At 45.1% G+C, this 26057-nt stretch overlaps 1 protein-coding gene across 5 annotated transcripts; it reads right to left on the bottom strand.

The window, feature by feature from the left end:
* Positions 1 to 9520: 9520 nt before the first annotated feature.
* On the bottom strand, positions 9521 to 26057 carry FSD2 (fibronectin type III and SPRY domain containing 2). 5 transcript variants are annotated; one of them, XM_079317670.1, is made up of 13 exons: positions 25940 to 26057; positions 23084 to 23879; positions 22910 to 23005; positions 21612 to 21845; positions 20378 to 20400; positions 19143 to 19264; positions 18000 to 18155; positions 17047 to 17181; positions 16157 to 16310; positions 15638 to 15771; positions 13912 to 14044; positions 11649 to 11825; positions 9521 to 10928 (listed from the first exon to the last, which is right to left on the bottom strand). In XM_079317670.1, exons 2-13 carry the CDS (start codon positions 23837 to 23839, stop codon positions 10676 to 10678), a joined length of 2373 nt encoding a protein of 790 aa, XP_079173796.1. In that variant the 5' UTR covers positions 23840 to 23879; positions 25940 to 26057; the 3' UTR covers positions 9521 to 10675. The 5 variants fall into 5 exon arrangements, with proteins under 5 accessions (XP_079173796.1, XP_079173794.1, XP_079173795.1 ...); XM_079317668.1 differs by lacking the exon at positions 25940 to 26057 and adding an exon at positions 25789 to 25928; XM_079317669.1 differs by lacking the exon at positions 25940 to 26057 and adding an exon at positions 25777 to 25927.

Raw genomic sequence — 26057 nt, 5'->3', positions numbered from 1 at the left:
GTGCAACTTGAGGTCATTTCCTCTTGTCCTATCACTTGTTTCTTGGGAGAGACTGACTCCCACCCAGCTACAGTTTCCTTCCCTTCAGGTAGTTCTAGGGTGTGATAAGGTCTCCCCTGAGCCTCCTTTTCTCCAGGCTGAACACCCCCAGCTCCCTCAGCTGCTTTTCACAATACTTGTGCTCCAGACCCTTCCCCAGCTCCACTGCCTTCTCTGGACACAAATTCCAGCACCTCAGTGTCCTTCTTGTCATGGGAAGCAGAGCAGCACTCCCATCCAACTTGGTGTCATCTGCAAACGGACTGAGGGTGCACTTGATCTCCTCATCCAGATCCTCAATAAAGATATTAAACAGAACTGCCCAGAAAAAAAACCCAAAACATTTCTCCACAAGCATAGTTAATATTCTGGGTTATGTTAATATATGGTAAAAAGCAGTTAATTTCATCTGCTATAAAAATGCCTGATGTATTGTCATTGAAAAGATGTGATCAATATGATTAATTCCCTGAAATTCACACTGCATCTTTATTTCCATTACTTGGACTGTAGAACTGTGTTAATTAACTCTCTCTATAAGCCAGATTTATGACCATATTGGTGTACAATAATTTCACTTAACATAAAACACTGATTTTCAGTCATTGCAGCTTTGTTCACTCTCCTGTCCATCTAAATTTGCCAAGGACATACTATAATTAAAATCTGGAACCATGATGCCTGTTCTTTATTTTGTTCCCACTGAAGTTCTCTCTCCCAGCCACAGCTCTGAAGCCTGCCATGAGGCAGTGCCCATTCCATGGGGGTGATTCCAGGCTGCTGTGGAGCAGTAATAGCTCTAACCTGATATTCCCTGCTCCACAATGCTCATTCTTTGGATCCCATTGCAAACGCTTCAGCCATTCCAGATCCTTTATTCCAAGATTACACAGCAATATCACATGCTCTGAACCCTTTCCAGCTTTTTGAACTGTCACTCAGTGATGGAACTTCTGGTTTTACTGATGGTCCTTCACCATGGAAGGGAGAACACTGGAATAAACAGAGTGTGATTGAAGTGTTCCAAATTTCAGTTAGGTTGGCAGTCTTAGGCAGTGTCTGCCCTTGTCATTTGTTCTTGCTTTAATGCTAATACAAGAGTAAATTCCAGGGTAGACATGATGAAGGGAAGGTCCTTTATGCATCTCCAGGGCTTTAGTATAAAGCTTTGTGTTTTAAAACTTAATAAGGTTCAACAATTCAGCATTAAATGACAGAATGACTGGCTCTATTTTCCATGCTGCATGTTTTCTATCAGGTAATCCTGCTTCTAAACCTAAACCTTCTATCACTCTAGGAGCTTCCAAGTGAATCTGAACTATTATGATCTGGTAAAAATTGTTGGCTTTTCAGCAAATTGCCTAGATTAATATCCTTTTCCCTTGTAGAAGATTCAGAATAATAATTGTTTATTCTGACAAAAGAAGAAACCAGACAGGTGGTGTGCACAGCTACCTTATCACAGGTCTGAAGATGGCTTTCATACTGCAGTTTACTCTATGACTATATATAAATTAAAAATCACCTGAAATAGAATTAATGCTTTGTATTTTGTCACAGTGCCTTTTCATCTGGGTGCTTTCTGCTTGTCTCAGTAGAGGAATCATTGATAAAACCTTTAAGAAAATGTGTCATAAATATGAAGGAATTGAGCAATGGCAAAGCCATTCCTGCATAAAAGAAAAGGAAGGATAACAGATATCTAATAATCACTTCCTGGGTGCTGAGAAACAGCACAGGCAAACAGTGAGTTGTGCCCTTCAGTGAGGCCAGAAGGGTTTGAGTCATGACTCTGCAAGGAGTGCTTTGAAATGAGGTTTCAGAGCTTCAAAACAAATAATCTCTGTGCTGATGTGTAACATCATGTCTCCAAGGTACAGGGGTCCCAGGGGTGCTGTTAAGTGATAGCAGGATGAAGTGCAGTTTGTCCTGACATGATGTTTAGATGCAGAAAACAAGCTTTCAAATTGCTGCCACGTCCCTGTGCAGCCTGTGCTGCTGCTTCAGAACAAAGAGGATGTCCAGGTGTTTCAGATGCTTTTGCTGAAGCTTTGGCCCTGTGGGCAAAGGACTGTGGCTTAACTCCACTGAAGGCTTTCTCTTGGTGCCTGCTTTGAATGTTACTTGGGCAAAGTGTCTCATGGTTTCCTTTTCCCCTCTTGTTTAAGATCTTTAAGACTCTCCTCCCTCACTTCCCATGCAAACCTCAGTGGACTCAGCTCTGCAAACCCTGTGAAGCAATGGCAGTTGCCTCTTTAGCAAGCAAGGCAGCTGAGTTAGGAAAGGCCAGGGAACCCAGAGCCACTAAGCAAAGTATCTTTGAGGCTTCTAAATATCCTTGAAGTCCTGGATCTTCAAGCCCTGATTGTGGTTTAACAGTAAGTATTAGGCTAGGAAACAGTCTTCTGGTCTTCTCATGTTCCACATGTTTCACTCTCTTCCAGCTTCTCTGCTTTTATTTTCCTTCTTAGCTCATTTGCTAGGAGTCTTTGCTTTAACTTCCACTGGCCAAATACCTCCCTCAAACACACAGCCATAATGCTGGGAATAAACACTGCCTGACTCTTGGTGCTTACTACAGCTTTTATCACAAGCAAATCTTTTTCTTTCTGACTCACAGTGAGCCTGGAGAAATATCTTATAATGGCTGAAAGCCTTTTACAGTGATAAAATGTGGTAAAACTGGATACATAGGTATCCACAGACAGAAGGAGAAGACAAAAACAGTTAACTGGAATAGTTTGTGAGCACTGCAGTGCTGCTGGGACAGTGGGAATATGTGTGCAAGGTCTTTGTTTCTGTACTCCCACATGCAAACTGAAGTTCAGGAGTGTTCCCAGGCACCTCTGCCTTTGAGGTTATGTTAGCAAGCACAAGCAGCTGGGGACACTTGTTGAAATTTGAATCTGCCTTTTCTTGGTTTGCTTGCTCCCCCCATCGAGTGGCAAGAGTCATTGCTAGAGCTGCAACTCAGATCAGCCCATGGTAATTAACAAAAATCACTTCATCCTTTTATTACATAGGAAGTGAAATAGTGCACTAATGCATACAATTTTCAAGAGGAAGTGAGAAAGGTCTTTGAAACAAAAGAAGGAATTTAGCCAGTGTGTAATTATTCAAGTGAGAAGTTGGTCCTGTCTATATTTAATATTTTGGAGTGGTATTTGATGTAAATCCTTCCCCAGAGTTCATTGCATTAGCTCTTAGCTCAACCTGAGCATGCTGAGTGCCAAGTTCAGGATGCAGCATATTTTATCACCAAGGAGAATGATGTCAGCCTGGTGATCCTGCAGCTCCCCAGCTCAGGGGAGGAGGTATGGCTTTGTCTTCAGCCTAAAGATGAAATGGAATATGTTTGATAAGAGTTTATTGGTATTTGCTGTGTAAAATATGTGAGGAATATTGCTTTTTACCTCCAGCAAGAACTATCCCTTTTTGCCTAAAAAAAAAAAAAAAAAAAAAAAGTTACTTTGTTTGTAATATTATTCTACACAGAAAATGGAAATTTTTCTTTACAGATCCCTAAGCTTTAAAAGCAAACCCATAGGGGCCTTTCACAGGTTGGTCAAAGGAGCTGCAGGAGAGCACAGGGGCTTGTGGACATCCAAGCCATGGCAAACCCTGTCCTAGTCCTGGGGTTGCCTGACTGCTGCTGAGGGCTCTGGTGAGGATCCTGCTGACTGCCATAAAATGGGAAGAGAAATGCAGAAAGGAGGTTCTTTCATAAGGGCTTGTCTCTGGTGTTTTTCAGAGATACTGGTCAGAGCTCCTGAGATGCCAGAGTTTCATCCCCCCAGCCCACTGTGTGCTGAGCTTGGTGAGTCCTGGCAGAGCCAAGTGCCATCGGCAGGTGCTGCCAGTCCCAGCCCTGTCCCTGTGGGGGTGCTGCCAGTCCCAGCACTGTCCCCATGCAGCACTGTCCCTGTGCTGGGAGCTGCCAGTCCCAGCCCTGTCCCTGTGCTGGGAGCTGCCAGTCCCAGCACTGTCCCCACCCTGGGTGCTGCCAGTCCCAGCCCTGTCCCTGTGCTGGGAGCTGCCAGTCCCAGCCCTGTCCGTGTGCTGGATGCTGCCAGTCCCAGCCCTGTCCCTGTGCTGGGAGCTGCCAGTCCCAGCCCTGTCCCTCTGCTGGGAGCTGCCAGTCCCAGCACTGTCCCCACCCTGGGTGCTGCCAGTCCCAGCCCTGTCCCTCTGCTGGGAGCTGCCAGTCCCAGCACTGTCCCCACCCTGGGTGCTGCCAGTCCCAGCACTGTCCCTGTGCTGGGTGCTGCCAGTCCCAGCCCTGTCCCTGTGCTGGGAGCTGCCAGTCCCAGCACTGTCCCCACTCTGGGTGCTGCCAGTCCCAGCCCTATCCCTGTGCTGGGTGCTGCCAGTCCCAGCACTGTCCCTGTGCTGGGAGCTGCCAGTCCCAGCACTGTCCCCACCCTGGGTGCTGCCAGTCCCAGCACTGTCCCTGTGCTGGGAGCTGCCAGTCCCAGCCCTGTCCGTGTGCTGGATGCTGCCAGTCCCAGCCCTGTCCCTGTGCTGGGAGCTGCCAGTCCCAGCACTGTCCCCACCCTGGGTGCTGCCAGTCCCAGCCCTGTCCCTGTGCTGGGTGCTGCCAGCTGTCTCACTCTGATTACGGTAAGTAGGGCAGACTGCAGGGACACAGCAGGAATGGGAGTGCTCAGGAACAGGCAGGATGCCCAGCCACCCCTCTGGGACTGGGCTGGGAACAACACACATAGCATCAGACACGGCTTTTGGGGTTAATGAGGGGGAAAGGCTCCAGTTGCTTGAATACAGACAGTTTTCAGGACATTGTGAGAGCAGAGTGAAGTACTCCTCACCTGATAACCAAGCAAGCAGTCTCTCCCAGGCCCTCAAAATCCACGCTGGCAGACTCAGTGCCAATGTGCTGTCCCCTGTTATGACAGATCTCTGACAAGGCAAGGTCAGAAAATGCGACGTTTTAGCTGCTCTATCATGCCAGGAACAAAAAAAAAAAAACCAAAACACCAACCAGCCGACCAATCAAAAACCACACAAACCCCAACAACAACAGAAAAAACAAACTACTCAAAGCCTTGTTTTAAAATAAGCTGTTTTAAATAAACAAGTGTTCTTTGAACCACAGCACAGTACATACCTAACAATGTTTGTTAAGTAAATATCAGTGACACGTTTAAGTCTGGCTCAGTCGGTATTAGCAAAGTGGTATTTGTGTTGCTTTTGTTGTAACAGGAGTCAATCATGTTTGCAGAAGGTGGTCTGAAAAAAGGGACTTTGGATTTGGGGTTTTATTTCTTCCACCTGCCTACCAGTAACCCCACTTTGGGGCTTACATCCTTTCCAGTTATGTCAATATAAGCCATCTCTTTGGGCATGCTCAGAAATTAAATTCTCACTGTAAATCACATGCTTCCATGTACGAGAGGCAAAATGTTTATTTCATCAAGCATTTTATTACACAGACCATGAAAAATATCTGCCTCTCACTGCGTGGGCACAATACCCAGTTCTATTACAGCAGCCTGGCTGCAGCTTTCACATCAGCACAGGGCACAAGGCAGGTCTTGGAGTAGCCCCAGGCATCACCTGATGATTCACTTTCCAGTATCAGAGAGGAATTTTGTTAAGAGATTGAGAGAAAACGAGAGTTTAATAAACTGGCTGCAGAATACCTCCAAGGCAAAGGAGTTAACATGGTCCTTCTGGCCCAGGCCAGCCGGGAGCAGGGCGGCCGTGCAGGCGATTTGGGAGCTGTGAACACCCATCTCAGGGCTGGGGAATAGCAGCTCTGTCCGGCCCCAGTCCTGCTGGGGGAGACCCAGGAGCTGCAGAGAGCGGGCGGCTGTCCCCCAGCCTTGCCAGGGCTGTGTTATTCTCGTGCTTCAGTCTGCAGGATCGAGCACACCTTGTGGGAGGGAATGGAGATGACAGGCACAGCAGCGCCGCACAGGATGGTGGCTGCTGGAGGCAACAATTCATCTGCATGTGGATGGAGCCATCCCTGGGGAAGCCGCTCCACGGCCCAGCCGAGGTCAGGCAGCGCTCAGGTGGGTGCCGAGCTCGGCTTGGTCCGTAATGCCTGGGAAAAGGCTGAGTGAGCGAGGCGGGGCTGCGGGAACAGCGCTCCGGGCCCGGGGGAACCTCGAGCGGCCCCTCCCTGCCCGAGGCGCCGCCCCGGCACAGGGAGGCAGGGAAAGAAAGAAGGAAGGCGGGAAGGAAGAGAGGAAGGGAAGCAGGAAGGCAGCGCCCGCCCTCTCCCCGCCCTCTGCCGAGCCCCGCCGGCCGGAGGGAATGGCGGCGCCACGCGGGGCGGTGAGGGGCGAATGGCGGCGGGGCCCCGGCGGCGGGGCTCGGGCACGGCCTCCCGCGCTCGCTCGCACACGGAGAGGCGCCGCCGCCGCGCGGGCTGCCCGCGGCCGTGCCCCTGAGCCCCGCGTCCCGTGCGGGCTGCCCGCGGCCGTGCCCTTGAGCCCCGCGTCCCGTGCGGGCTGCCCGCGGCCGTGCCCCTGAGCCCCGCGTCCCGTGCGGGCTGCCCGCGGCCGTGCCCCTGAGCCCCGCGTCCCGTGCGGGCTGCCCGCGGCCGTGCCCCTGAGCCCCGCGTCCCGTGTCCCGTGCGGAGCGGCCGCCGCGGGGCCCTGAGGAGGAGCTCCCGCCCGGGCCCAGGTAAGCGCTGCCGCCCGGGACGGGCTGCGCGTGGTGTTGGTTTGTGAGGTAGCCGGGACCCACCGCTGCTGCCTCTGGGGCTGTTTAAGGTACGCCTTGGCGTCTGGATTTTATTTAGCTTTTATTTAGCTCCAGCTGTGGGATGAGCACGCTTTTGGCAGAGAGCACAGCTCTTTACAGCCATGTTGTGAGGCGGTTTAGGTCTCCGTATCGCTTCCATCAGAGCAAGTAAAGCAAAAAAAAAAAAAGCCTGTTTGGAAAAGGTTTAAGTAAGGTGGGCTGGGACAGCTGAGTCAACTGAGCACAGCACCGCAAAGGCGAGGGGAGGAAATTCAGTAAAAAGGCAGTGTTGTGTTTCGGACTGGCCCAGGACTGCAGTAGAGTCTGAACAGGAGGCACAGCCTCACCTTTTTGTGGTCCCTGGTTGCTTTGCTGTGTGCTGCTGATGGGGGATACTGGTTTCTGTCGGGAAACAGGTGGGAAATAAAATGATTGAACTGAGTTTGGAGACAGGAATAGGGAATTGCCTTCCTGGCTGAGTGGTTAGGCTCTGCAGTTACTTTAGGAGGACTCAGTCTGTTCTGAGACTTTTCAGGAGTTTCTTGCGGAGCTTCATCTGGAGGACTAAGAAAGTGGAGCCAGTGGCACTATATTGACTCCACTGATACTATCCTCCTACATTAAATGGTGGAAGAACAAGGCCTGCCTGTGAGATAAAAGTCAGGACTTACTTGATCTACCTACAATGTTTTAATTGCAGTGAAAGAGAGCAAGTTAAAAGTCATATGTTTCTGTAGTAAAAGGTTGGGTGTGTTTGTTTTAAAGCTACATTAAACTGTATTTCAGGGCTATTGTGTTGTCTCTTGTATTTGTGCTTTTGACATGTCTCACCTGTGTAATTGCTCACAGGCCCTTTGTTCCCGGCTCTGGCACTGGGTGAGGAGACAGGACATGCCTTCGATTACGGTAACCGGTTTGAAAACTGTTTTCAGCCTCAGAAACCTGTGTGCGACCAGTGTGGCCTTCTGAAAGGGCTTCACGTGATGCCCTCCAGTGGCAACAACGTGAATTTGAAATCACAGGGAAAACGGATCCTTCTGGCCCGCCCTGGAGGGGTTTGGGCAGCCCTGGCAAGGTTAGCTGCAGGGGGAGGCATGGCTGGGGGTGCCCTGTCCTTGGGCAGTTCCTGGTGCTGCAAGTCCTGCAGGGATGTGTGGATCACTGCTGCACATGAGGACTGCCTGTGGGCTTCAGCTGGCCAAAACCAGAGTTTTGGACATGAGGTTTTGTCCTTTGCAGAGGATGGATTTTGCTGTGTGCCAGTAAATGTCCGTAAGGAAAAGGAACAGGGAAAAAAAGAGCCAACAGGTACCAGGAAAAATGCAGCTTTCAGCACATAATGTTAGAGACAAGGACAACTCATTTTTAACTGACTGTTCCCTGCCACATGATGTAGTTCAGCCAGGATTCCTGTATACAGGAGAGGTAAGTTTTTGCCTCATCTGAGATAACATTCAGTGCAGAAAAACAGATCTCAGATCAACAGCTCAGAACAATTCTCCGAGTTGAGTGCTATACCCAGAGTTCCAATAAACTGAATACATCTGGAGACGTGTAGAATTGATGTGAACTTACAGCTTAGTAGACCTCTGCTGTGGAAGTGGTGGCCTCCTTGTAAAGGATTTTTAGGGAGATTGTTCTGAGCGACAGCTGGTTCTAAGAAATACACATTGTCAGCAAGTTTCCTTTGCTGTATAAATATTTAAATGATGGGATTTGGATTCCTAAGGGAGGAAAAGCTTGGGCTGGTGCCAATAGGTGCGGCTTTTATTAAACAGAAACATAAAAACTCATTTCCCTTACTGTTTTTAACCTAGAAGCCAATTACTGTGTATTTGTTCTTTCTTTCAGATCACTGTCACTGCCTTAGCTGTCCTGTGCCATGCCTGGTGATGACCATGGGGCCATTCTCCTGAGCACACTGCTCTGTACTCAACCACCCAGCCTGCATTCTCCAGTAGATTCATCAAGCTGGCAGCATAACAGCAGAGCTGTTTGGTACTGTGGAGTCCCTCTGCAAGGGAGTCTGAGCACCTCACATTTGGCTCAGAAAATCTGCCCTTGCACAGTCCAGAAAGAGGGTTGTGAAGATTTTCGAGTTCAGTTCACTAGCTGGAAAGTATTTTGCTAGGTTACAGCTATGGTTTAAACACTTGAGGTGAAAGCTGGTGTTGGGGAGTGGAATCATGGGTTCACCAGCAGCCTTTGTGCATTAGAGGCTTTCTTTGGAGGTTCAGATATTCTGATACCTGTGTGTTACACTCTTTCAGGTATCTTGTTGAAAATAAGAGTGGGCTGCTCAGTTCTTGGCTGATAGGGGTAGAACATGTTCCAGTGGGTAGAAGTTGGACACAGAGTCAAGGAGTGCATTTTTAAGCAAAGAATGCTGCTTTCTCACCACTTTAATCCCCTGCACAGGAGCTGTACCTTAAGAGCTGCTGTTCCCCAGGGCACACAAGCTGCTCTGCTCACTGGCAGAAACTGAAGGTCTCTGGCCTGCTTACAGCAGGTCTGACAAAGTGACCATAGCAACCTTTTCTGCCCTGAAAATATCTTAAATCCTGGTAGGTTAACAAATGACCCTGTACTGGTATAGCTCAGTATTGCTAAACCAAATCTTCTGAGGGTTTTCAAACATATCCAAGAGTAGATGGTACTCATCACTGCTGTAGTGACATACTCAGCTCCTGGGTTTGTGGTTTCTAAAGGCCTGTTTGGTAAGACTCTTTTAAAGCTGTTTGAGAAAGAAAGACAATCTTTTCACACACAGTTCTGTGTAAAATTTCTTTAGTTTTGCCAGTGGTGTTTATTTGTAGAGACCCTGCATATTGTAGATGCCACTGCTTGTTCCTGGCAATTCTCTAGAATGGAAACTTGAACAAATGGTATTTGTAATGAATGTGCAATAAATCTGTGAAAAAGCTGCTTTGTTAATGACTCTTGATTGAGTTCAGGTAGTTTTGACATATGTGGATGAAGCTGATCAGAGCTGGCCAAGCCTGCTTGACAGGCAGGGCCTGTCTTGATTGGTGTCTGGAAAAGAAGCCCAAACAAGGATGTCTCAATTGTGTGCTGGGCCAGAGTCCTTCCAGCCTCACTGGACACTCAAAGCTTCAAGGGCAGAGCATTGGAGTGGAATTCTTCAGTGCTGAGGGGGAGGGCAGATCTCTTAAGTGTGGAAGGAGGATACACCCAAGTGGAGGTGAGCATAGCTAAAAAGAAGCAGCTAAAAATGTTGCTTTAGGTTTTTTTATAAGGACAATCAGGCACTGCAAAAAGCCTGTATTTTTTGTCCCTGGCTGCAGGACTGGCAAGCATTCTGTAAAAATGGCTTATATTTGAGACAAGTGCAGGCTTGGGTGTTCCAGAAAGCCTCACTGGGTACCTGGGCACTGGCAGTTCACACACTGGAGGTGTTTTTGATTATCTTGTATCACAGACTTCATGTAGGAACAAGAACACTTGATTGGGAGATCAGCTTCATGGCTGGAGTGTTTTCAGCTCCAGCAGCTGTACAGTGATTATGCCTTTTGCTGTTTTTGTTTTTCTTCTAGTTTTTAGCTCTTGAGTAGACTCGGGTAGAATTAACAAGTGCTTTGGAACTGGGGAGATCCTAAGGCTTTAGGTGGGTGTTGGGGGAACCTGTGATCCAGCTGCCACTGCTGTGTGGTGACAGCATCACCTCTGAGAAGAATGGTATTCATTTCTATCAAGAGTTCTGGGATGCTGATGGATCTTGTGAGCACAGTGGCTTTTTGCTAAGAGGATGTGAACTGAGAGCTCAGGCTTGGCAGCTGGTTTGGATTAGGGTCACTCAGGGGAAACAGCTAGTTTATATATAGTGAGTGTGATGGAGCAGTTAATGCTGAAAGAGGGCATTGCTCAGGGCAGGTTACACATAGATGTGGTAGCTGCAGAACACAGGTTATGGCAGGGCAGTCCAAGGGGGTGTTGTAATTCCAGTATGTATCCTTAAGATCCCAGGTGTTTCCAGGGCAAAGCAGGGGTGGACATAATGCTGGAAGTGTGAGTTGAATGTGTGAAGGTGCTGGGCAATATCTGCATTGAAAAATGACAGTCTGCAGTTCTCATAGTCCAGCAGGATGCCAATCCTTCTGGGGGGAATAGTAATTCTGATGTCAGGTGTCATCCCACTGTGCAGGAATTCATACTTGTGCCTGCAGGCAAGAAAGAAGAGCTGAAGGCACCCTGTCTGCTCTCAAAGGGAAGCACTTTGTGCACACAGGTGCCCAGTTTGCTCATGAGAGTTAAAGGCAATAATGTCAATGTACCAGTGTCCAGGAGAGAGCCAGCAGTGCAGCTGAGGCAAGAGGGGAGCTGGCATTTCTGCAGGCAGGTACGACATACTGCCATTGGTAGGACAGATCAAAATCAGTTGGGTACGGCTGCGTTTAGCCAGATACATAGTTTCAGGGTTGCATAGGTCTATTACTCTCTGTCTTCCCAGTGAGGTTTTGGTAACATTTACAGCTAAATTCTGCAATTCTGATTTTATTCAGATTTGTTCCTGCAACTGCTTGTTTCAATGTGACAATGTCTCATTTCAATGAGACAATGTACCACAGAGAGACCCTTCAGCTTGATTCACTAGCATCCTCCCAGAGTCAATGGCACCGGGTGCTTTGAAGATGCAAATCTGCAAAAAAACAAGTTCTGAAGCAAGGAAGTTGGGCAAAATAACCTATGCCAAATGCTTCTGAAACATCCTAAAAAAGCAGGAGGATTTGCTTAAGTGTTCCAGTATCCTTCCAACCCCAGTTTACAGTGACAGCAATGAAATGTTAGAGGCCCAGGTGCTGATGTAAAATCTCAGGCTTCTCTGCCTGCAGGTGCAGGAGGTGTTGCTGTCACACACCTGCAGCCTCCACAGCCCTTACCTGGAGGGTGTGATGATGTGCCTCATGCACCAGGATGAGTTGTTTGCCCCCAGGTGCCCGTGTCTCGGAGTGTTCTCAAAAGCCACACCAGTTCTGTACTCTGTATCTTCCTCTACTTCCACCTCCCAGTAATGCTTTCCTGGAAACGGGATCAGACTGCCCAGGATCGCAATGCATCTGTGGGAGACAGGAATATGTGTTTTGGCAGGGCTTCTCTATAATGCTCTTACACTGTTTAGATATGTTCAGGTATGTATATACCTGGACATTACACAGCAATAAACAAAAGCCACTTCTGCTGTCTCCATAGCAGTGCAGAGTGAATTTTTGACTCCAGTGAAATCCCCATGCTGAGGAGCTGACACTCAGCCTGCAGGTTTCTTTGTGACACCAGCCCTGTTTTTACTTGTGGGTAGCTTTGTATAAGTGAGTGCCCTGGGCACTTCCAGGAAGAAGTCCCATAGTGCCTGGGTTTTCTGGAAAAGCTAATGCTTGTTAGAAAAGAGAGTGCTCTGGTGAGCTCCAGCATAGCAGGGGAAAAAAGTCTACAGATTTTGCATTTTCTTTCCAAACAGCCCAGGATTTTGAACGTCACTCACCATCAGGAACTGAGCACTGCAACAGCATGAAGTTCCTGAGGCAGCTGGGGAGGAGGAAGCCTGTCTACAGTGCTTGGAGAGATTTGGAAGAATTGAACATGGTCGGAGAACTTGTAATATGCTGAGTACCTGGGCCATGAAATGTATGATAAGGAACCGTGCAGAAAATAACACTCTTGAAAACTGTGTACTAGAGACAAAGACAATGTACTACAGAGAGACCCTTCAGCTTGATTTACTGGCACAGTCTTGGAGTCAAAGGAACTGTGTGCTTTGAAGATACAATTCTGCAAAAACACAGGTTCTAAAGCAAGAAAATTGGTCAAAAAACCCACTCCAAATGCTTCTGAAACACTCTTAGGAGGGCAACGTGAGTCCTGTCAGCTTACACCTCAGATTTTTCTGAGGAAAAATACATGGTGTATTAACTGTCATTGTCAAGGGGGACAGCAGGTTTCAAACACCCAAAACTTGTTTCTATGGTAGTGTCTAAAGTTGTAAGTTACAAAGGAAAAGGATGTTGCTGGCAGACACTGAGCTCTTCTAGGCAATGCTGAGAGAGAGCTGCACTCATCATTTGGAGGGCCTGTTGTGTGAGGATGGGCACACACATCACAATAGCTGTACTCTGCAGCTGCACTTGCTTAGAGCAAGTGTACAGTTCATTGCAAGTGCATGAACTTGTCTTGGGAACAACTTAAAGGCTGCTGAAATCACAACTCAGAGGGGCTGTGTTACTACAGCTTGAGAAGGAAAAGGAATGATGCAAAATGGATGGATAAACATCTGTGAACAAAACATGACCACAGTGATGAGAGCTGCAAAGCCACCAGGGCAAACCTGAGCTGTGCTGAAGAAGCAGTTAGGAAATACATCAGCCACACAAACTTCAGAAAGGAGAGTTGAAAGAAGAGTTGAAGAGCTCGCCATATAATTTCCTTGGGAGCTTTTTTTTTTCTTTTCAGTATCTTGGTTTGAAGGAGATTTGTTCAAGTTCATAGTGATACCAAAACCTCAGCCTTTGAATGAGATTACTGCCAGCTCTGGCTGTTTATGTGAAAAATAAAAGCATCCCATAGAAGTGGGATGAAAGCCCATTTAAGATTACCATGATGGCTTTAATGAAAAGATTCATCAGTCTCCCAACTCTTTTCTACTGAGCCCTCTAGTAGCACTGCATTTCCATGGAGGGAATAAATTGGAGACTTGTGTTATCCTGCATCTGCAGATGCCTGTCCTGGTTATATGATGTTTCTGTGGTTTTGACTGGAAATATGCATTTTGGCAAGCTTAGCCTCTCACTTCAATGGCAAAGGGCCTAATTCTTTTTTGAAAGTAATTCCTGTTGGTTCAAATAGTATCAGTTATATCTTTCAGCAAGAGGTAAGTTTTCAGATCCCTCTCCTTTCCTTAGCATTTGTTATGGCACCTAAATATCTGTTCAAATTTAGCTCAGTGTGCCAGACATGTAAGTAGGGCTGTACATAATCGTGGCTGCTGCATCTGTAATCCTATTTAAGAACTTGCATTAATTTCCAAGTTCCAAAGAGCAGCTGGAGAGAGGGATTTCAACTCAAAAAGTTAATCAGAACTGCTGAAAGCCCCATTAGACATTTCCTGGCATCTGTTAAAAGAACCAAAGAAATTGAAATGCCTCTGTTTACCTTGTAAAGCTGTTATCATAGACAGGCAGATCACATTCTGGGTTTTCCAGTTCATCACATGAAATGGTAAATCCATCATCCAGAATTGCCAGTAAAGGATGGGCTGTGTCCTCATTAAGGTAGAAGCAGGTGCCTGCAAGAGAAAATGCTTGAGGATAACTCAAATAACTCCTTAGAACATTAGAATTGCAGCAAGGGTGTGATAAAATCTTGTTTGGATCCACAAAAAGATTCACCAGTGCTCTAGAAAGAATCTGTGGTTGACATTGAAAGGTCAAGATCATATTTTTAAAGTTTTTCTTATAAATGGCGGTTTTACAGCTTAACACTGTTTCATTTCAGCCTTGTGAAAAGCAGGGGACTTAGCCTGGTTTTGAACCCTACCAGGGCTCAAAGCTGCAGGCATTGTGCAGGAAGTAGCTATTCAGAGATGAGGGGTCCTCCTGCAATGCCTGGTTTCAAGTAATCTATTTTTAATCACTGAGATGAGAAAGGTGCCTTAAAGGAGTTTCCATGGCCTCACTCATCCACATAAATGCTGGGCACAGTTTGAAGAGAAAGGATCCCTCCTGCTTCAGCACCTTCCTTGTCAGACCAGTCCTCAGAGAGGTAAGTCCAGCCCAGGATGAAAGAGCTTTTGCCTTTCTTCCTGCAGAGAGTTCACAGAGCAGGTGTGACACACTGGGGCCTGAGGGGCAGCCAGGATTGCACAGCTGCTGTTTGTAGCTGGTGTTTGTTTATCCACCCCAGAAAGGATCAAAGGCCATTCACAGTGTTGGAGGTGGGTTCTTGCAGCCGACAGATCAATTTGCATCAGCTGTTTGCATAATGTAGACTCCAAGAAGATAAATCTCCCCATGGTAATCCCAAGTGAAATCATTATAATCAAACTGCAAGTTACTTCATTGCAAATACAATACAAACAATGACAGGGCAATTACAAGCATGTGCTGCTGAAAACAAACACATGCTGTGCAAACAGAATGGGCAATTTCAAATATTGAGTTTGATTTAAGCAGTTGGAATACACACAAATGGTGGTAACACAATGACAGTCTTCCTCTCCAGGGATTTAAGGACGAGCATTTCTTTTCTGTAGTGTCACTGCTGTGTGGCAGACAGGTTTTTTTACTGAAACATAACTTTGTGTGGTCATCTTGCTGAATAAATACAATTTTCAAATGTCTCACAGAAGGTAGGGGCGGAAGAGACACAGGTAAGGTGTGAACACATCCATGAGTGGTGGGGGAGATTTGAGATGAGCAGTGAAGTTGCAGTGTCATTGCAGCAGTGATGAAGGTGAGCACTGATGTCTGCTAAATGGCTCTAGAAATTGCTGTCTCAGCCATAATTTCCAGCAGCAGCTTCTTTACATGGTAATCTCTGAACTAAAATCACACTACAACTTTCCTCATTGGTATGTCTCATACTTTGCTGGCTGGCAATACGTGGGCGTTGAGTTGACACTGTCTTTTAAAATATTTAACAATTAGTAACTTTCAAGTATCAAATGTACCAGACAGAAATAATATAAATTACAGAGCTAAAGCAATGCACTTACTGTTACAAGAAGTGTTTTTTTTCATTCCTAAAAGGTTACCAGGTGTGTAATTAGATGTAAAAGATTAGGACCTGGTCCAGAGGCCATTGAAAGCAGCAGGAATCTTTCTGTTAAAACAATAGATGCTACAATAGGCTGCTGGAGTTGTTCCATGCTGTACAGTACCTGTGGTGTGTATCAGGACAGGTTCACTTCTTTCACTGGAGCCACCCAGGTTTTGGGCTCTGACACAGATGCGATACCTTTGTGTTGGCTGGAGGTGAATTAGGACTTCACAGTTAGGGATCCCAACAATAGATCTACAGAAGACAAATCCATGGAAAATGATAGGGCAGAAAACAAAGGTAGGCCTTTGAAATTATTTTTCTGAGCAACAAAGAAGAAATTACACTTCAACTTGTAACCAATCAACAACATTTTACCTTGTACAGCTGCCAGTAGCAGGGCAAGAGAGAGTCTGTGACAGACTGTAGATTTTTACATTTGCTTCTGCTCTTTTCCCATACCCATAATTCTCATATAGTAATTTTTGATTTACATTTTACAACTTATTTTACTAAGAGGATTGTTTGTAAATGTAAAGTCACCAGAAGGTCACAGATCCTTTCTTAGTCCTATCCAATGCCACACGATTGAAATGGTTACATCTCTACAGGTCATGGGCTCAAGAGAAGAGTAACTCACTCAGTAATAATATCATCATTTTCTTCATCTGTCAGCTTGGACAATTCAACTGTGTAGGAATCAACAGGGTTGATGTCTCTGGATTCCCAGCACACCAGTACTGCATTTTCACAGCTTTGAATCCTTTTATTCTTTATGGTAGGTGGTGAAGGAGCTAAAAAGTAGGCAAAAGAACAATTCTAAGGTGTTGCTTGAAGGTGTTTGCAAGCAACATGCTTTGAAGACAAAATACTAGAAAAATGTTGTTTGCTAATACTATATAGTTAAAGAAATCTGCTTCCCCAATAAACAGCAGGTAGAATAATTAACAATGCTATTTAAAGACTTCATTTAGACTATAAAGGTCCCAAGAGAATTAAACAGAGAAGTAACATAAAGACTGGTTTCACAACTGTTTTCGTCATTAGTTTTATCTTTGTTATAAAGGTGCATCTCTTCTCTGCTCTGAGATGTGAAAGACATCTGGAGCAAGCACTTGAAGGTCTTATACCGACTTTCTCAATCTAATGTCAGGATTTCACACAATGTTCTAGACTGAATTGCAGTTAAAAAAGAACAGCATAACAGGTGTATCCACAATATACCTACAGGCCAATAAAAGGAGAGCTGGGATTCATCTGGCATAACTAGAAAATTTGAACCTTATTCACAGCTGGTTTACATGCTTATATTTAAATAAGTTGTTTTGTCTCTCTGCTTCTGTTTCTTCCGCTCTAAAACAGGAACAGTTGGCATGATAGGCTCTCCAAATAAAAGTAGGGAATTCCCAAGCAGTCAGTAGGCTTACAACAGAAGAAAGTGCCCAGAAAGCATTACTGGCATAAAATTCAGAGGTGATTTTGAATTTCACTATAAAAGTTACAAACTCACATGAATAAAATATTTTTTACCTGTTACATAAACTGCTCTTTCACTTGGTGGACTGATACCGGAGGCATTTAAAGCACTGACCCAAAATTCATACTGTGTGTTTGGCAACAGGTCAGTGATGGTGCAGTATGTTTCTTTGACTTTTAGTGTATGCTCTGAAATGACAACAACAAAGCATTTGCAGTGCCTTTACACAGTTGTCCACTCCTCCCCAAAGCTGCATCACACAGTGGAGTTGGGGTGCATTGTTTTGGGTGCTGAGGTCAGCACAGCTCCTTGTGCTCCACACCCTTTGACCAGCTGGCAGGCAGTGTCACGATGATTCCTCTAAAGCAGCATAAATCAGATGAGACAAGAGCTGAAGCTGCTTTACTGCTTATTTCTCATTCTTCATCTTATAAAATTTGGATAGTTTCTGCTTTTCTTTCTCAACTGGCCACTGGCATTCTACTGGCTTCTACTTCTGAAGGTTCTGCAAGAGCACTACTAGCAAAGGCAGTTTTGTCACAAGGCTGGCACATTTTAGTTCTGTGGTTCTTTGTGTGCCTGTCCCCCTTAGAGAATTACAGCCTATTATTAGCACTAAGATAAGATGTAAAATCATCTGGGGGTTTCAGTGGGAGTGCTGATGATATGATGATTTGCTCTTTAAAAATACTGTGCTTGACCATGGATGCAGCACATGTGTTCTAATGCAGTGCCCACCCTCCAGAAATCCTTATGACTTCATCCACTGGCCCTTTCCCATTCCTGCTATCTCTGCTGCTGCCATGTCCTGTCTTTGCTCCTGTGATGGGTCCTGCTGCAGCTGGCAGCATGGCAGACCTGCCAGGGGAAGAGGGACAAAGCAGATGGTGGTGGCAGACATGACAGTTTTGATGGCAGAGTGCACAAGACATGCAGAGGCACTTTGCCATCAGCTGGTTTTGCCAGTGGAGGGCTGAGGTGTCCCTTTGAGCCCAGGTCCCCTTACCTGCTTGCCCATCACTGTGCATCTCATTGCTCACTGGTTTGTAGCACAGCTGGTAGCATTCCACAGTGTCATCTGAGAACAGGCCCCAGCAAACTCTCAAAGAAGTGCCAGTTGCTGCATTGGGAGCCTGGGGATTGATCACAGGGGCACAAGGAGCTGCAGAGGGAAAACCAGGTCAGTTTTTGAATGTATAATCATGGTTTGATGTACCTCTCTCACAAAGCTTTGCACAACCCTAACCCATTCCTCCCACATGGAGAAAAGTCAGGAGCTGACTCTGAAAACAGTTGCAGATAGTAATCAGGTCACTGGTGTGTGGGACTAGTCTTGCTTCACATCAAAGTCAAAACAACAAAATAAAGAATACTCGGGCTACCCCTCCTCTGTAAACTCCACCTCCCCTGCTCTGAGGGCTGTCCCAGGCAGCCCAACATCTGCCATGCCAGCTCTGCTGGCACCAGCCCTGGGCACCAGGGAAAAGCTGTACAGCAGGGGGGGCATCAGCACAAGCAAACAAGCACCAAACGCTGTTTCATGTTAAGAAAACACAGTATGGGGTGTAAAAAAGAATCATGTCCTTTCTGACCATTTGTGATGCATTAGAAAAGATTTAAAATTTTAGGCATTTTTAATTCAAAATTTGTTTATGTTGTTCTGTTTCCTGTGGATTATGGGGAAAAAACTGCTTGCTAAAAAGCAGAGGAATAAGTCACTGAAATCTGTTTATCAAGAGAAGCTGTGTAAGTTATTTAAAGCAATCAGGGGCTCCTCTTTATTTTGTTCAAGCAACTACAAGGTAAAACAAGTTATCACTGACTAATCATGCCTGACCCCTCAACAGAAGTGGGTTATCTTCATGAGTCTTCTAGGAAAACATCCAGCAAAAGCAAGGAAGTCCCAATTTAGCAGTAATTCTGGTAATTTTATATTGAAAACAAATGGAAAAAAATTCCAAAAATATCTTCCAGTGTCTCTGTATATATAAGCAAATTAAAAAAAAAAAAAACCAAAAACAACCAAGAAGGAAAACTAGGGAGAAGTTAATTCTGCTTTTGCAGATCTTCTTTAAAAGAAGTAATGTTTCATATATGTCCTGACTTAAATGTAAATATGTGTGGAATAATGATCAGGCAGGAAGAGTACCTGGAACAGCATTAATGGAGTTCATTAGTTGTTCAACTTCTGAGACATCTATGACTCGCTCTTCAAAGTCTGGCAGCGTTGAAAGCTCTAAATTCACTTCTTTCTTTAAGAATTCTTCCAGCCTGCAATTGTAGGGGGAAAAAAATTCTCTAATTGGAAGTACCATAGTGTTGAAGATATCTATCTATGATGCCTATTTGTAAAAGAAAAAGAACAGCAGACTCTAAATTAATATCTATTTCCTTAAAACACCATTTTCATAGCTGTACAAGCTCAGCCTCCTCGTGCCTATAGCCTGGAGATATGTGACCATCAGTGCTGCAAGATGCCAGAGAGAGCTGGCTGCAGCTGGGACTGTCACCCTCATGTGCCCTGCTCCTGCAGAGAGCTGGCTGCAGCTGGGACTGTCACCCTCGTGTGCCCTGCTCCTGCAGAGAGCTGGCTGCAGCTGGGACTGAGGAACACCCTCGTGTGTCCTGCTCCTGCAGAGAGCTGGCTGCAGCTGGGACTGTCACCCTCGTGTGCCCTGCTCCTGCAGAGAGCTGGCTGCACACACCCAGCAGGGACTGAGGTGTGCCCAGCACCTCGCTCTGGCAAGCACCCTCTTAGCTCCAGAACCTGCATTATTTTGAATTTACACTGTTACTAATTCATGACCTCGTGGCTCTAAGTGTTGCAAATTCGAAAAAAGGGACATCCTTTCCCTGTGTTTTCATAAACAATAACAGTCAATTAAGAGGGTGTTTTTTGTATATGATTTAGTGTGCCCTAAGACTTCTTCTAATTGCTCCAAGATTTTTCAGTATCTGTTTTGAACTCCCACAGCTTGACTTTCTACCCCACTATATTAATGCATAAATAAACCTGTTACAGTATATTTAGGGAGCTCAGTTTTAGTGTCATTTGGATCCAGAGTGTTTCTTACAAGAGCTTTAGCAATCCTGTTTCTCAGTGAAATTAGTTCCTTATGACTAAGCTGAAAACACTGATTTATTCAGGCTCTAACTCTCCTTTTGGATTCTTGAAATTAGATACAAACAAGTGTTGAGTGTTAAGTTTCTTAGAGCAACTTTTTCTGGTGCACTTTAAAACAAAAATTCTGAATATTTCAATAGCTCTAGTGGCTTAGACAACATTTGTGTGCCTGAACAAAGTCCAGAACATGCAAGCATCTCCAAGAACCTGTCCAATCAGCAGGAAGAAATGTGACATAAAATCTCAGACTGTGATACTACCTGTCAACCATGGTTACTGCTGCCTGTTGGAAAAAAAGAGAGAGTGTTAGAGGTAGAAAAGTCCATAGTCAGACTACATCATGCTGTTGATCTGTCTTACACGAATTGCCCCAAATGTAGCTCTTGGAGTGAAGTAATTTGCTCTTACCCAACTCTGAGAACAAAGCCAGCCCTTTCTACTCAAATGGACTGATCTTGGCTGAATTTACAGTAAGATAATGAGTCATCAGTGTCTGCCCACCTAGATTTTAGACTGATTCCTCCCTTGGCTGTCCAAAGTGCCAAAAGATCCCTCACGAACAGAAACCAAAATCAGCTGACAAAAGAACTCAGTGAAATACTCTGTGCTGGAGGGTGTCTGAGCAGTGCATGTAACTGGAAGACAGATGTACAGTCCCAGGAGAAACCTAAGCAGCGGAGAACTCATGACCAGCATTCACTTCTTGGTGAATAATGGTTCTTAGGGACTATGTAAAATTGTTTATAAACTAAGGAGAAAATAAGTTTATTCCAGAGATGCAGAGGAATGGGAAAAGCTCATGTGAAGAACTCAGCAGGTTGGAGTCACAGCAAACTGAAGTAGACTGGAGGTGTTATGAGATTTGTTTCTTGTCCAGTTCAGAAGTTACTGTCACTGTGCTACAGAAATGCTCCCACCCACCTTAGTCACAGACAGCTCAGGTGAGCGCAATCACTCATCATCAGTGAAAATTCTGATTTTTTTCCAATTATTTTTCTACCTTCCAAAGAAAAATATCTTCTTGACACCACCTCAAGAGTAGGATTTCATCCATCACTTTGCTACAGCTCTTGACATATTTCAGCTGAACTTTCCTCCAAAATGAGCAAGAAAAGGAAACATCTTCCTAAGTGATTACATCAGCCTGCCTGCTGTGAGCCCAGAATAGAGCAAGAGAGCTGAGCCTGCACAAGGCAAGGAACACTAAGTGCTTCCAGAGTTTCCCCAGATAAGCACTTCAACAGGATATCTTCTCTTTGAAGCCATGTGACTCACAAATCAACGAGCATCCAAATTACAAATTTCTGCTTCTGCATCTTGCCCCCATTGTGTTGCCCTACTAAGTCAATGCCATCATGCCAAGCACCTGGAGCAGTGACAGCATCATGGACTGAACATCCCAAATTCTCCCTAGCAATAAGGCTGCTTGGGACTTTTCAGATGGGGACTACTTGCAAGCAGCAAAAAAGCATTTTGACAGTTAAAGCTCTTTACCTTCATAAATTCAGCTTTGTCATTTTCCAGGAGAAGCTCCTGGGTTTCATCTGTCAGCTCCTTGCAGGTGTCAAGATGTTTCCCACAATTGACCAGCTGCTCATACAGAGTTTCCAGCTTCTGCCTCTTTTCTTCTCCCAGTGCTTCCAGCTGCTCTTCATACTTCTGAGCAAGCACTTGCACAGCATCATTGTAATGCACCTCAAAGTTCTGCTCCTGCCTCCCAAAATTTTCCTGCAAGGTATTTGAGGGTTTGTATCTTGGCATCAAACCTGAACCACAGGTCACGCAGAGGAAAATCTTACTCTGCTCTGCCTAAACTTCTCCTTAGCATCTCTATGCTAAGTAATATGTCATTATTTAATTCACAAAACTAGGACACAGTACCCATACACAGAAGCTGTAATTTGACTTATGTGCATTTTTAGGGGTTTACTCTGATCATTCACCCCCACCAAAGAACAAAAGTGTTGGATTTTGTTCCAGACATAAGAGCAATAGAAATACAACAGGAACAATGATGTAAAGTAACCTAAATCCAGGGAGAGCAACTAGGATATATCCTAGCCATAATCTCCACCAACACCGTCAAGCTCATCCTTCCATGAGAGAAACCATGGCAACCCAGTGGGATCCATGGATTTGTGCTGAGGGAGCTGGGCAGCTAATGCTGGTATCCTCACTCACAGCTGGAGAGAGCATTAGGAAGTAAGATTTAAGGAGCAGGCAAGTCTTTATTGCCACCAGCTGCCCACTGTTCAGGCATTGATGTCCTCCTGTGCCACATGCAGCAGAGAAAAGACTGCAGTGCCTTGAGTTATTGCTCAGTTTGAACTTGCTTTCAGCTGACTTCCTTCCCCTGGGGCCAAGCTGAGAGCAGCCGAGTGGAAGCACAACTCTTGAAGTCTTCATCTTGAAGCAGCTGGTCTAAGGATTTGCCTGGATCACACTTCTGTGAATTAAGCTGAGGGAACAAGGGCTGCATTCTGGATGGAGTATATAGATTGCAGCTCTTTGGCCATTTAAAACTAACATAACCTGAGTGAGGGTCACTTTATTTCTGAATGCAAACTTCTGTGCAAATTATAAATGTAGTTTTACAAGCCCACTTAAAAAAAAAAAAATCTTTAGGATGAGTTTTCCTGAGTACTTCAGTCTAGACAAACTCCAAGATAATTCTGTACTCTTATACTGTAAGTATTCACCTCATTAGCAACTTAACACTATGAATGTCAGTATGACTGTCAAAACTGTTTAACCCCACTACCATAAAGCTAGCCCAAGTGAAAATGCCTTACCTCTACAGTGATGAAGATTTCTTCCAAATGGCTGGCAACATTTTCCATCTGAGCAATCTGTTCTTCCAACTTGCACATGTTTTTATGGATCTCCTCCTATAAAACACCCAGTGTGATTCTTACTGTGCCTGAAGACTGTTTAGAGGCACCACAGTACATCTGTGTTACTCTCACCTTTTCACTTTCCAGGGCACTGGGGAGCTGAGCAACCTCATGATCCTTGTGTTCACCAAACAGTTTGTCAAAAGCTCGGATTGGTATCTTGCAGGTAGAACAAAAAACATCTGCTGCTTCTTCCTCTTCCTCCTCTTCCTCTTCTTCCTCCTCCTCACTGATAGCCTGATTGTTCCACTCCTCTGACACACCACCACTGCTTATTTCCCCTCTGGACCATATGTTGCTCTCAGCTTCATCATCTGCTCTGGCTTTGCTCTGATTTTCACCTTGAGAAACCTCATCAGGAAGTCCTTGCTGCTTTGTGCTCTGATTTGGATCCTTCACTGAAGAGCTGCTTTTTGATGTGTTATATATGGAGCCTTGTGATCCTGGTTTTTCTGTGCGAGAAGGTGGCCATCTGCTCCCCATCTTCTCCAGATGTCCTCCAAGAAGCTCAAGCTCTTTTTCTCTATCCTCATCAAGTCCATACATCTTAGCCAACTCTGCAACCTCCTTTTCCAAGTCATAGCTAACTTCTTGTGGGCGCTGAACTTTTTCACTACTCAGTGCAGGTTCCCTTCTTGTATCCCGCAAAGATCTGTCTCCTCGACCAGACAGCTCTTCAGGAAAGATATCAAACCTCTCCTTTGACCCATAAAGATCCATGTGATAAAATATCAAACCAGTCTCAGTGTCACTAGGCTCTGGGACTGCTGGGGAAGCTGATTGATCGCGTGACTGGCCGCTAGTCTCATAGCCAGATCTGGATGACATTGGTATCCTCAGGGAGGCCTTTGAGATGATGAGTCTCAAGCTTGTAAAAGATAAGAAAGATCTTTAGCTACATACTTGGGTATCAGGATTGAGTTTTACTTGCTTAAAAGTATATGGATAGAATAGATTTGGCTGAGGACTGATCAGGTCCAGGAGGTAAGCATGGGAAAGACCAAAGCCAGTAGCTTTGCTCTTTGAGTGAAGCTTCTGAAGGGAAGCCACAGGAAGCTTGTTTTCCTCTCACCTCAGTGCCAAGCACAGCAGAGAGCTGTCTCTGCTGTGCATCCTCTTTTCTGACTACCTCATCTGTGACCCTGATGCCTGATTTCCCAACTGTGGAGTAGTCCTGTCCTCAGATAAACACTGTGACTGTGCTTCAGGCACAGTTAGTGCTGTTCTGTGCAATTGGAAATGGCCTGGTTTGAAGCCTGCTCACCCTTCAGCTGCTGTCAAGCATGTTTTCTGAACTGTCAGTCAGGCACAATGTAGAATGTCCTCTGTTGGGACCACTGATGACACAGGACACACTCATAAGTGCCCTGAAAAGTCCTGCTCTGTATTTTTCAAGTTGCCATTCTTAATACTGAAACTTGAGTACAGGTCCTGGGTCCTTTCTAAAAAATACCACAGAGAAATACTGCCCTTTGGGGCTTCTCATATGCTGTGGAAAAGATGCATTTTAACATATAAAGCATCCAGTAACTAGGGAGCAAGGCAAGCCATTGATCTCCGGGCTGAGAGATGCCTGCTCTGACCCAAACCTTGCACATTCTGTGCAAGAAGGGAGGTGTGAAGAGAGAATGTGCAGGTGACAAGCAAAGCTGTACAACAAAGCAGATGCATGGGACAACATTAAAAGTGCAAAGGCAATTTTAATGCTGTTTCCCCAAGCCCACTCTTTCCAACCAGCCTATATTAACAGCAGTGAAATAATGCCAGTACAGAGCCAGAGCTGTCTCTGAGCTGAAATGTCCCCACAGCCTTCCACTGCCCACCAGCATGAATGGAATCACAGCTACAAAACTACTCAGATCAACTTATCAGAAGTTTAGTACCACAAGCAAAACACTTCATGGAAAGATTTCAGCTGAATAATAATTAATCTGTCGTTACATCTAGTCCTAGGTAAGTGAAGCATATGAAAGTTTTAATCACTTTCTCACAGAAGAAGAAAAGCCAAAAGATCAGTCATATATCAATTCTATCAAAACTTCACATAAGTTTGCTTTAAAACTAATATTTATGGTTTTTTTAGTTCTGGGTAGTTGCTGTTGCCTCAAATTTATTTCATCAATATTTTACTAATTTTCCTGAGAAATCCTTAGCTAACAGAGTCAACACAATCAGTGATTTAGTAGAAAGCAACTTCCCAAACCAGTGAAAAATACTGAGACATTTTGCCCTCTCTGGTTTTATATCCCTGGGTGAGTCCAACCCCACAGATCTGTAAGAAAACCCACACAGAAGTTCATCATTTGTCTTCTGGCACTGCCGACATGGGTGTGGATTTTACAGCTAGCAATACCCTACTATAGACAAAAACACTGAAGTTAGGCAGAAATACTATTATGCTAAAGGCAATAAAATAAATCATGCAAATTCTAACATTTTAAACAGAGAAAAGGTCTTAACACATACCAGAAAATGTTGTCTGGCTCCCGCAAAGACTTTTTTCCCCATAATTAAAACAATAAGGCTTGCTTTAGAAGCTATTACTAATTAGAAAAGTGAAGTAACATCTATTTTTCCTACCAAAATGAAATGAAATAAATTAAAATGAGCATAATTAAGCTTGTCTGCAATCCTGCTGCCTAAATAAGATTTTCAGATGGTTGCTCAGTGTTTGCTTGCTTTGCAGGCACAGATAAAATTACACGAAGCACGTTTAGATCCGTGACTGTCGGTTATCGTAAATACATAACAAAGAATGTTACTACCTAAAAACTTGCCTTCTATCTTAAGACGTCATAAATTCTTCTGATAGCTCAGATGGCATCAAAGTTAACTTCTATTCCCCTTAGTAAAAATTAATTCACATGAAAGCAATTCCTTGCCACTTTCCTATAACTGCAGTTGGAAGACTTATTGCGGTAACCTTACCCTGGCTCTTTGCTCAGACAGGGGCACGCCAGCAATGAGCAATGGCACAAATATAGATGTGCCCCGGCTGTCCTTCAGCAGTGTGCTACTTGAGTGTCACCAGGATGAATGTCATACA

The sequence above is a fragment of the Erithacus rubecula genome (genome assembly GCF_903797595.1).
Source record: "Erithacus rubecula genome assembly, chromosome: 14".
NCBI lineage: Eukaryota > Metazoa > Chordata > Aves > Passeriformes > Muscicapidae > Erithacus > Erithacus rubecula.
The sequence above is the reverse complement of the archived record's forward strand: the minus strand, read 5'-3'. Positions and strand labels throughout refer to the sequence as shown.